Consider the following 12497-nt stretch of genomic DNA (forward strand, 5'->3'; position numbering starts at 1 on the left):
AAGTACGGTCTTCAACACGGAGCCTTGGCTCACACCGCACAGCAAGCTATAAAGGGCCCCAAAAATTACTACTAGTGTAAAACCATTCAAACGGGAAAACCAACGGTCTAATCTATATAAAAAACGAGAAACGAGAAACACTTATGAACCACATCAACATGTCCGTTTGGCTTGCTTACCAAATATTGTCAATATAACAGAACTATAAATAAGTATCATACAAGTTGGAGGTTAAGCTAGCTATAAGCTATGTAACCCACCATTTTCTTCGAAAAATGCCTGTTCCAAGTCAGGAACATGACAGTTGTTTTCCATTCCGATTTCGTTCCGTTGGTTGATAAAGTCCAACGTTCGATTTTGTCAATTTTCATGAACTTACCCTTTTTGAATTTACCCTGGAGTTCGGTATTTTTGTTGTACTTTTTTCAAATATCTTTCTAAAATATATTTTCAAGTACAGGAAATTTTTTTACACAATTTTAAAATTTATGTGATATGGAATTTACAGACAATAAATTCGACTTTTAAAGATTTGAAATACCATTTCGTCATGCGTTTAATCTTACTTGTTTGTGCAGCAATAGCTCCTATCAGTAATGGCGGGATAGTAAGAAACAGACAACCGAAGCCAGCAAAGTACGATAAATTCTCTGCTATCCTCGTCGTCCGTGCTGATAAAACTCTTTGAAAATATACCTTAATTATAAATATTTAAGAATAGCATTGCAATTGTAAAACATGACTTTTTGTGTTAAGCCGCCAATCATTATAACTGAGGACATTTATCACAAAAAGCTTGCAGAAGACGTTACTAAGTTGAAAAAAACTTGTGTCTGTTTCCTGTGTCATTTTGAACAATAAAGTATGTTGAAACTAAATAACAAAAAAACTCGTCGTTTTATATAAAACAAATATCATGTTTTCTATCACTTTATCTTTATCATAAGCCATATGTATGCATCTATTATGGCAAGGATATATATGTGTTCTAAAGTAAGCAACACTGTTGTGCATTGCTTTGTAAGTACATAAAGGTGACATACATTGTGTACCTACATGCTCGGTTCGTATACTGCGGTTGTTGTAACTAACATTTTAGAGAAGGGATAGAAATACATCGCAGCTGATAAACACCAATGCCGATACAACTATTCGCTTTCTCAAAAACTTGCATGACTTAAGCATCTATATTATAAATAAAACAGAAGTTTCACTTGTCATTTTCAAATGTTTAAGAAACAGTAAGATGTTATAGTCGGTATATATTTTAAATAGTACCTGCCAACCGATTCCCCCGAATATCAGAAGTAGAAACCCATCAATATACTGCCCAGAGTATGCTGGGTCTAGATCCTTTATCCAGACTGTTGTGTAATTCACTGATATATCCCTCACAGCATCGTGTGTCATGGCAAAAGGTATAGACAACCACTATAAACGAAACATTAATTTGTAGTCAAAAAATAAAATAGTCATTTGTTTTCTACCATGTGTTGTTTTATCAGCAAAACAAATTTGCACATCAATAGTGTTGTCACCATCGTTTGCAACATAAAATACAGATTAAACATATCTCTATGATAAGCATTTAATTAGGTGTATGTATGTATTAGAATAGCAACAACAACAAAAAATGTCAGCCCACTGAAGCCATTACTTAAGGTAACACGATACCGAAAGGCATATAATTCCCGATTTCTAAAATTTTTGGCACACTTGTTCTTTTATGTCCGGTGGCAAATATTTCATGCATGTTCAGGACGATACAATACAATTTGAAATAGTTGTGTCTAAAAGACACATTTTATGCAGCCATCAAAAAGGTTGAACATTCTGTTAGTTGTAAAAAGGATAGATATTAAAATCAATATCTTGATGAAATACATATTCTTAATATAGTATACTCTGTATGGTGTAAACGTGTGAGCTGTGTGCGTAGTTAATCGGACAAATCTTGCTAACTATGCAAAAATTCACTCGAAAAGACAAATTTAAACAATCTGTCATTTGTGGAAAATTATACAATAAAAAATTCTGAAAATAAATATGCACCCTCTATATAAGTAAAACACTCGGCGCAATATAAAAGTTCAAGCTTGAAATTGTACATGTAGAAGGAGTAAGCCGGACTATGTACTCTGTGTGCCGTTATATATTATCAAAATGCCAAATTAGCAACCTGTCATTTGCAAAGAAAAAAAATCTGACAATATGCGCACTTTTGGTATATATACTAACAACAGGTACATAATTTAAAGTTGAAGCTTAAAAACTATAGTCCCAAGAAATCAGCCGTATAAACCCTTAGCTACATACCAAGTGAGGAACGGGCAGTCAAACGGACACGGGTAAAACAGTATGCTCCCGGCATTTTGTCGAGGGACCAAAATATATATTAAGCGTATGTGATGATGTTCTATTTTATGAGGCATTTGGTGACAAAATATCTTTTTGAATAAGCAGTTCATAGTGAAATGTAATTGTGAGATCTCAAATGTAGCAATGCAAGCAAGCTAAAATCTACATATGGAAAGTTGTCTCCTTGGCAATTATATTACATCTCCTTATTTCATAATGGTTTGAGTTTTCTTCTGAAATACAAGAAGTTTAAAGACTTTAACAAATATGTACCAGGAGACTGACATATGTACTATTATAATTGATATCTGAATATTGTTGTGAACATGTCATGTTATAATTTGATAAATTTTATACTTGCTATAATAAATATACTTATTAACTTTCAAATTCAAGGGACCAAAGAATCTTTACTAAATCTACAAATTAGCAGTAAAAAAAATACTCGTCCATTCTGTATTTGTCATATGTTATCTAGATATCTTTGGTTTTGTGTGTTGTTAATTGGCCAGTTGCTGTCTTATTGAATCTTCCACATCTCTATTTATGCACAAAAAGAAATACCAACACTTTATTTAACATACATACTTGTATATGTACTTGCTATAAAATCTTCTTAAATATTGCTAATACCCTCGGACTTTTTCCGACGCTCATGTCAGCAATGTGCCCCTCCCCAAAAAGACACCTTTGTTAATCGTTTGTGAGTCGTTTTGTCTCATCACTTTATGAAATGGTGCATTTTTCATCATCTGTACTTGTACATCATGTCCAAACTCAAACAACAAAACACACCCATCCCTGTACACCCAAGCGTAAATTAACATCAAAAATGATTTTAAAATCTCGTTGATTTTTTCAGTTTGTTTCTGTCGTTTAAATAATATATGGGTTAACGAAAACATCTCTTTATACTTTGTTTGCGTTCGAAGAGCTTTTCTGGGTTTACCTTCATCAAAGCACCGATAAGTCATTTATTGTGGGCCCACTGTTTTTTTTTAATGAATCGTGTGATTGTAAATATTGAGAAATAATTTGTTTCGAACTGGAATTGAAAATAAATATGTAACGGGAACTGAATGATTTAATTTTATTTCGTTCCACATGATGCAAATTAAGTGTTGACATCCCATATTTTCAAGCCTTTGTTAACTTTTTCCTCATTCCGATGATGCTGTCCTGTGTAAACTGCGCTTATACGATTACAGTGCTGGCAATTTATTTTTTACAAGCTTCCGAAACCATATCTGATTTCTTCTGTACAGTCCAATAATTTTCAGAAACTGGTTACTCTTGAAACATAGGGAAAGTTGTGGGGCCAAATAACCAAGTTCAATTATTCTTCTTTGTTTATTCCATTCCAACAAACCATTTTCTGTCTGAGTTTCCACGTCTGCTTGTACGGTGCATTTTTCGCTAAATTCTATCCGTATTCTTTTACAAATAAATTTCTTTTTTTTTCTATTTTGCTAGCAGCGTCTTTTGGCAACCATTTTAAAACGAATGGGTTTCTTAACGAAATTGCACTAATAGTGGCACAATTCCCCGTATTTTCACACATTATCTTGAGTTTCTATAATTTGGATTTCTACTTTAAAAATATTTTTTTTATCGAGAAACGGCGTGCATCATAAATAAGAACTTATTACAAAAATACTCAATCCAGAATAAAAAAAACTCAGTCTATTATGCATAAGAACATATATAGATAAATATTAATAGTTACAGAACATCTAAAAAAAAGTATATAATTAAGTGTAAAGAATGAGAAGAAAAACGGGATAAAGACGATCGAAGCAATCAATGTCAAATAAAGTATTGCATCAAATCTCTCGGCATTCTGCATCTATGCAAAGTTACAATGAAAAGGTTTACCATAAATACCAAGGTTAATTTATTATTTTATTTTCGGGATAAAAGAACAGCACAGGGCCTACATGTATTGTGTTGTTAACAGCCCGGAACACGACGGAACCTGCTGCATTGACTGGTATATATGAACGACGCTAAAATGAAGGTATTTCTAATATATAATCATATACATTTGCAAATTTGAAATAAAGAAACATTTATCTTTCAACTATTTTATACCAGACTGAGGCAAATTGTTTGTTTAATTCGTTCTAAGTTATTCTAAAACATCGGGTTTTACGTTTGCCGTCAATTTCATGGATGTCGACATCAGCAGGAACGATAACTCGAGGCGGCATACGATACAGTTACAGGGGAAGTAATGACGTTGCTAACGTAAATTGTTATTTTCGCGACGTCAAACTGTGACTTATCGGGAAAAGATGCAGTTTTCGACCGATTTTTATCATTCAAACTGATTTAACTTGAAAACGAGTTCATGGACCCCTCTTCTTTAAAATGACATTTGGTTTGATTACGTTTGAAGAGTTATGTGTACCAATTTTCATGAAAAAGTCAATAGTGCAATTATTTTAAATTTGATAAATATACTGCAAAAAATGACGTTTTTTTTCTACATTCATGAACATTTGATAAATATGAGTTATTTTTAAAAATAAAATGTACAAATTTATAGAACATTTATATAAAACAGAAATTACAAATAATCTAACAAAAAACAGCTTGTGTCTATCTTAAAAGATAGACACAAGATGTTTTTTGTTAGATTATTTATGTATTTCTGTCGAAAGGAAAAATACGTCCACAAATCCGAATTTTGAGGAAATATCTGAAATTTCAACCTCAATTTACTCAAAAAGTAGCACATGATGGTATATTTTTTATTGCATATTTGACTTAATCAGGTAAAAAATAGCCTATATGCAAATTTTCATCAAAATTTCATTACGGGATCAAAACTGTATCGTATGCCCTTAACGTGAATCGGTAAAAAATGGAAAATTAGACTTCAACATCCATTTGAAATGCATTTTGCATCTGAAAGATATGTAATTTTCTTTGTCAAACTGGTAAACAGAATGTATTAATCTGATTTAATGAACCCCTTAATTCAATCTGAAATTAGCTGAGTTTTTCACTCGAGTCATTTGGGTGTAAAAACATAATGACAAATACTTACAAGACCAAAGAATATGCATAAGAGCTGCACAACATCTGTATAAGCTACAGAATATAGTCCACCAAACAATGTGTAAAATACAGCAATACATGCGGATATTATGACTGCTATGTCGTAGTTCAGGGATATAATAACTGACAATGTTGATCCTATAGAGAAATGAATTATATGGTATTTAATTGTATATCTATTCGTAAATATAATCATATTAAGTACAATAATGCAAGACATTAAGTAAATCTAAAGAAAGTAAATAAAATAGTAAAATGTTAGTAAATTAAAAGGAAGTAAAAAAAATATTAAAATGTTAGTCAATTAACAGAAAGAAAATGAAATATGAAAATAATGTTAGAAAATTAAAAGGAAGTAAATAAAATATAGAAATAATGTTGTAACTTAACAAAGTAGACGAGAAAATATACCTAGAGCACCCAGAATGGCAGCTGACCAAAAGAGTTCTCCCATTAGTGAAGGGAGATACAGTAGTCCTCCCATCCTGTCGCCATATTTTTGTTGTATGGGATCCAACATTGTAACATATCCCTGTGATCTCATACGTTTGGCAAAGAAATATCCACCTATAGATAATGAAAATAGTATACACTTACTAGTATTCATTCATTTGAATCAGTAATAATAAGAAACATTGAAGCATTTTCTATTTTTTGTTGTTGTTTTTTTTAAATTTATACTTTTATTGCACTGTCATAATATATATCTTGATTAATATATGTATATACATGATTGGATTGTCACATTCAATTTGACGAAATGATGAAAAGGGCGTGATAGCAACCATAAAACATACCACCCTTTCATCAAAAATAGTCTTCTGATAGAAGATAGAACCAGTTAAAAGAACTTAATCGGGTGTTAATTATGTTACATAAGCGGAGCCAGGGAGGTGTTCCAATGGTTGGAAACACCCCCCCCCCCCCCATTATTCGATTTTTTTTAATTATGTGAACGTTTCATGGTGTTTCGAGGGTTGGAAACACCCCCCCCCCCCCCCCCTTTTTTTCTAAATGGTTGTATCCGAGCCTGAAACACAAAAAATAGATGACGATGTATATTCGTTCTATTTATAAAATGAATCTACTATTATGAAATTGCTGCCATCCCATTTATTGTAACCTGAATTGTTTATACTATTACCATTACAGCTATTTATGACAGGTGTTGAAATGACTTGAGTCGGAAATATTAAGATGGACCTCCAATCGTTTCTCTCAGACCTAAATCAGACGGAAGAAAATATGACAGTAATAATTGAGTGCTTGCTTGCTTGGTTAATTGTTTGATTGGTTGTTGGTTGCGTAGCGTCTAGTGGCAAATTTGTCATATTATTCAGAACGAGAATAAATCAGAAGATATGATGGATTTGGGGAAAAAGTTGTGCCTTGCAACAGGTCAACTACAGACCTCTCTAAGAGTTTTTACAGTGGTTCTTTGACGTGCAGCGAGCGCGACACTCTCTCTCCACGAGGCATTTGATTTAACGTCCCCATTCCAACCGGACTTTGCTGCATGTAAACAACCACAACACAATTGACGCCCCACTTTATTAAGGTTCTAATGCCGAATATATGGGAGAAGTCCAAGTCTTGACCACATTTATATAGTGAAGGCAACGGCCTTTGAGTTGTATCAATAATGAACATTGCTGTCATGTTGTTTACGTCGGTTCTATAGACAACCTCTCTCCAGTTGTCTCATGCAAAATAACTGCAACTAATTGCTCTGCAAAAATTGATAGCTAAAGATTGAGGAATAACTAGATAAGCAATCATCGTCCTTCGGTCTTTGGTGGGTAATTGTCGTCTCATTGACAATATTTTTAGCAATAGAAGCTTTTTACTCTAAAAAAACACAAAATACGAGACATCCCAGAGACAAAATGGACTGTAGGTTAGGGGGGGGGTCCCGCTAACATGTTTAACCCCGCCACATTCTGTATGTATGAGCCTGTACCATTGATGAGTCATATATTTGTTTTTCGTTCATTTTTTTGTACATAAATTAGGCCGTTAGTTATCTCGTTTGAATTGTTTTACATTTGTCATTTCGGGGCCTTTTATAGCTGACTATGCGGTATGGGCTTTGCTCATTGTTGAAGGCCGTACGGTGACCTGTAGTTGTTAATTTCTGTGTCATTTGGTCTCTTGTGAAGAGTTGTCTCATTGGCAATCATACCACATCTTCTTTTTGTTATATGTATGCAATTAAAGGCGTCCAAGAAAAGCTTTCCACGAAAATGCTTCGATGTAACTTTTAGCAATCCTTCATCAAGAAAATCCTAAACTGGATTATCGTATAACCTGGAATATTCGATATGCCGATTCTAAAGGGTTAATTCACGCTTCATAAAAATGGAAAGTTTACAATTTGAAAATTGAAGTATAACGTACACCTCTCTTTTATGAATGATCCAATTCGTTCACATTTACCAATTGACATCAATCTGATGTGGTTTCGATAAACATGTACCTCTGGGGTATGAAACCACACAAATTCTCACGGTGTTATTTAAAACCTTAAATTTGATAAGTTGGTGTTTTAACTTGATAGTGTATTTACCGCCGAATGATCTGTAAATAGTATAATGCGTGTATTTTGGGTTATAATTCGATATAGTCTACTGAAACAGTAGCATGTAGAAGCTCTTATTTTTTTATGTACTTACCAAACCAAAGACTGGCGGCATAGCCAAATGGAGCCTGACACCACACAAAACCCCAGGAATATATAGCTTCTGATGTTCCATTTATAAAACCACCTCCTACCCATGTTGCTGAAAAAACAGAAATGCTAACTTTTATTCAATGTTATGCTAGATTTGTACGCTTATTCTGTAAAATTCTCATGAAAATAATTTTACAATCTAATTTTTCTGTAATTAGATGATTTCTTTATTCTGTACATCGTTCATATCTGTAATAAGTAAAATATTACATAATTCTTTTATTTTCCACAATTATTCTATATACTTTACATTTATTTCTCATTTTTCTCTTATTCATTTCAATGATTTTATTTTGCCATATTTCTCTATTCTGTATACCCCATCCACACCCTCATGTAGACTCTTTTATATTTCAAATTTGTTTAGGTATACATGTATATAATTATCAGTAAATTTGAGGTGGGTGTGAATATATTTGATGTGGGTGTTCACAGAGATCAATATCTTAGAAATAAGCAGTGGTATAGGGAAAAGTAGTTTTCTTAATTAGTTGTTCACTGTGAGTACCCCTATTATATGCTAGAATGAAAAAAAGAGAACATGACTAAAATGAATGCGACTTTCACATCAGTGATCATTTGTATGATTAGAGTACCAAGAGAAAATGTTAAATCTGTATTATCTGCTTTATAGCTTATATAGGAATATAACTTTTTTTCAATTTGTCCATAAAGTAGTAATGGTATACAGTTGTATTTGCTTCTCAGCTTAGATCATACGTGTGTATTGTAATCTTAAACCAATGGATTATAAATAAAGGTCCGATCCATGGAGTTGGTATGATAGACACGCTGGAACTTCGAGATTTTGTACACATTATGCCCACTTCCACATTGGATCAAATCATATCAACATCATCAAATCAAAAGCTTTATTTAGAGCTGGTAAATATGCAAAACAGTACAACATAAGCTCATCAGAGCTTTTAAACCTACGTATGTATAGGAAAAGCAAGATTCGACCGAAATTGTTGAATTTACTGCAAATGATGCATGTATTCATATATATTTAAGGTTACGTTTTAGAAATTTAATCCAATTTTTCCCATTATCATAACTCTTCGACACAATATATCAATCTATATTAATGATAAAGGAGAATCTAAGTTTTCTTGTAGAGAATGTTTCCCTCGAAACGAACGAGCGAGCGGCAATGTCGATGTCTGCAAAAGTGTAGACAACTTGTACATATAGGGATTTCGCGTTGTAAAATATTCTTCGGACGACAGATCTTTGACATATATAATGTCATTTGTAAATACATGACCATAGCTTTGCTTCCAAAAGAATTGCATATCTGTTTAGGCCGTATCCTTGATACTCACGTTATTAGGAGACCTCCGTTGCAGTTGGTTATTATAAAAATTAACAGATTAAGCAGACAAAAACACCGATCTATTTATCTATATGTGCAAGATAGTACAAGATTTGTACAGAAATCACAAGATAAGACAGACCTAAACATGAAATATGAGTGGTTTTTTTTCAACATATATTCACGAATTTAAATCAGTGGCATGTATGTGGTCAGGCGTAGTAAGGTGATACTTTAATCACATTCAGGATTTTAATTGTTTTTCTTCAGAAAACAGTAAAAAGCTAAACAAATCAATAACATGTGTCATATTTGCCTCTTTATGCGGATGTGTAGGGTCTGTTTATCCACAACTGATTTCTGGGTTCTTCTATATGCCTCTAATGAAAATCTTACACTTTTTGACAGTTGTTGGGCCCTGTTGCATGTGCATGTGCCCTTTTCCTTATCACGAGCATTATATTAATTTCTGTTAGCATGGTCTTAATCAAATCGTAAACTAACCAAATACTAGTAATGAATTGCATAACTATAAAGTCGACAGGTTGCAAGTATTTGACACTTGGTCTTGAAAGTTGTTGACTTCAGAGTATTAAAGTCCATTTACGTTTTATAATTTAACTTTGGAAATTCAATTAAAATTGGCTGTAAATGGACCCCTCCCCATTTAAAATTATGATTCAATATGCTTACAAGCAATTGAAAAGACAACATATTAGTTCAAGATGAGCCACTCCATTACCTTTGTAGCCTATTTGCTATTTAACAATTTCAAAGTACACAACATCGTGAACTCTAATGAATGATAATATGTAGTGTGTTCCGTTTCAGTTAACTTTAAGGCTCTATTTGTTATGATACATGTATTCGATATAGGAATAGCTGCAGCCGAAAACTCCAGCGTAGGTCGTGCAATTGCAGACCATGGTCTATTTAAGAGTCACGACAAAATGTGGGTGATTAGAATAAATAATTTTACCTGTCAGTACTTTAACTCTAATTTAATAATAACAGACACATATACTTTATATTGAAACGTTGTATAATGCATCAATATATAAAACTTGTCACACTTACTACCTTATGAGATTTTTAATATTCAAGAACATACACTAACTATAAATACTTGCCAGTCATTGTAAACACGCCCACAAAAACACCTATATCTCTCCCAGCTAACATCAAATCCTCATTATAAGAATTTCGTTTTCTCCTTGCAGCCCATAATCCTATGCCGAGAATCAGAATATAGAACAAAATCACTGCAATCAGACCTGGAACATTGACAGCCATGTTGATGTGCGAGAAATTATTTTATGACATTCATTTAACTCATCCTATTTGACCATAAGCTTGGTTGATAGACCACGAAGAAAGTTTAATTATGTTATTTGTGATAAGTTTAACACACCTTCAAGGATTAACCTCACCTGCGGTATATTGCCGTTTTTATGCACAATATTACTTAAAAGGACCAGAAAAGGCAATAAATGTATTTAAGATTTTATGTTTTACATTTATTTGTATATCAATTAAATGTTATGTAACTCAAGTAAACTACAACATCGAAGGCCCGTTAGAGTTCTACAAATCTCCAAAATATCATAAGATACAATAAAATGAAATGAGATATTTATTAGTGTAAAATCCAAACAATCATGCAGCTTGCTACTAATTAAATATCACAAATTCACAATAAACAATACAAATATGTAACATTTCATATGATTGTTGAAATTGTTTCTATGTTTTTTCTAATTGTTACTCGAAATCTGATCATTTTTGCTACAATTTGTTTTCAAATAATAAAAAAAGTTGTCCATCAGCTAGGTCTCTATAGTAAATGTGAAACTCAACATCCAATAAATTTAGAGGGAGGATCACGGCAGTCGGCCTATATATAGTCCCTTACAGTAACGGTCACCGAATTGGAAGTAAAGTGACCTGCGATATACATCTTAAAACACTGTACAATTGGTTTCACCTTGCACTGTCTATAAATCAACTTAGTCAGCTAAATATTTGTACATTTAGGTTGCTGTTTAGTTTGAATGAGAGGACACTGTGAAACAAAGAAAAGAACGAAAGTAATACATTTAAGTTTGAAACCAAATATAAACCAATAATAGTTTCCGACTTAATATGCGACAAATAAAAGGTGAACGCATGCACAAAGACAGAGAGATATAGACATTTACCAGCCGTGTTTTCTTTATACTGAGTGGAAGCACTTTAAATATGTAGGCTTATTAACAGACATCAATAAAAAAAAAAAGAAAAGTGATGAATTAAGAATTAAGAGCAGGTGCTCTACAGGCTATAGCTTCTTATAAGGATAATTTTAAATCCGCTTGGTGTGTATACTGATTGATACTTTAGTCTTACAGAAGAACATGATTTATTTATAAGTTGCTATTGTCTTTGAACTAGCTTCCGGTACTCTTATATCATGGCGCTGCTTTGTGTCTTGTTTTTGTGCTTACTACCGATATATTGAGTTAAGCCATTTACAACTGATCCGATTTTACAGTTTGTTCTTATGTTGTGCTGTTATACGCCACTGTCTATTAGGGGAGGGTTGAGCACTCACAAAATATTTGAACCCCGTAACCTTCTTAAAGTCAGGAGCCTGTAATTCAGTGGTTGTCATTGATTCAGAGCATTTCTGTCATATATTTTTTCGTAAATTGTTTTGTTATCAATTAGACCGTTAGTTTTCTCGTTTGAATTATTTCACATTTTGCCAAAATGGTGCCTTTTATAGCTGACTATATGGTATGGGTTTTGCTTATTGTTTAAGGCTGACGTGACGGTGACCAATAATTACTTACATCTACGTCTAGTGTCTCAATCTCCTTATTTTGATATAACCTGAATGTCCTATACGATCTTTGGACTGTGCCAGGCATTCAAAGGACCAGACTGCACGATTATATTACATGACTCTGGTACATGTTTTGTCAAAGCCTGACTTTAAATGATGTTTGAAATCAAGGAAATGTATATTAATATACAATTCCTTGTTGATAC

General features: G+C 32.9%; 1 protein-coding gene across 2 annotated transcripts in view; it reads right to left on the minus strand.

The window, feature by feature from the left end:
• The window catches only part of LOC127725860 (high-affinity choline transporter 1-like), a 92998-nt gene extending 82101 nt beyond the window's left edge, over window positions 1-10897 (minus strand). The window contains exons 1-6 of one of the 2 annotated variants that reach the window (XM_052233195.1): window positions 10598-10897; window positions 8094-8201; window positions 5833-5988; window positions 5411-5559; window positions 1279-1431; window positions 567-696 (exon numbers count right to left, since the gene is read on the minus strand). In XM_052233195.1, coding sequence (XP_052089155.1) covers window positions 567-696; window positions 1279-1431; window positions 5411-5559; window positions 5833-5988; window positions 8094-8201; window positions 10598-10760 — 859 coding nt within the window. In that variant the 5' untranslated portion in view covers window positions 10761-10897. The remainder of the gene's footprint in view (window positions 1-566; window positions 697-1278; window positions 1432-5410; window positions 5560-5832; window positions 5989-8093; window positions 8202-10597) is intronic. The other variant, XM_052233196.1, reaches the window with a different exon arrangement.
• Between the last annotated feature and the right edge of the window lie 1600 nt (window positions 10898-12497).

The sequence above is a fragment of the Mytilus californianus genome, unplaced genomic scaffold (genome assembly GCF_021869535.1).
Source record: "Mytilus californianus isolate M0D057914Y unplaced genomic scaffold, xbMytCali1.0.p SCAF_15, whole genome shotgun sequence".
In the NCBI taxonomy this organism is placed as follows: Eukaryota; Metazoa; Mollusca; class Bivalvia; order Mytilida; family Mytilidae; genus Mytilus; species Mytilus californianus.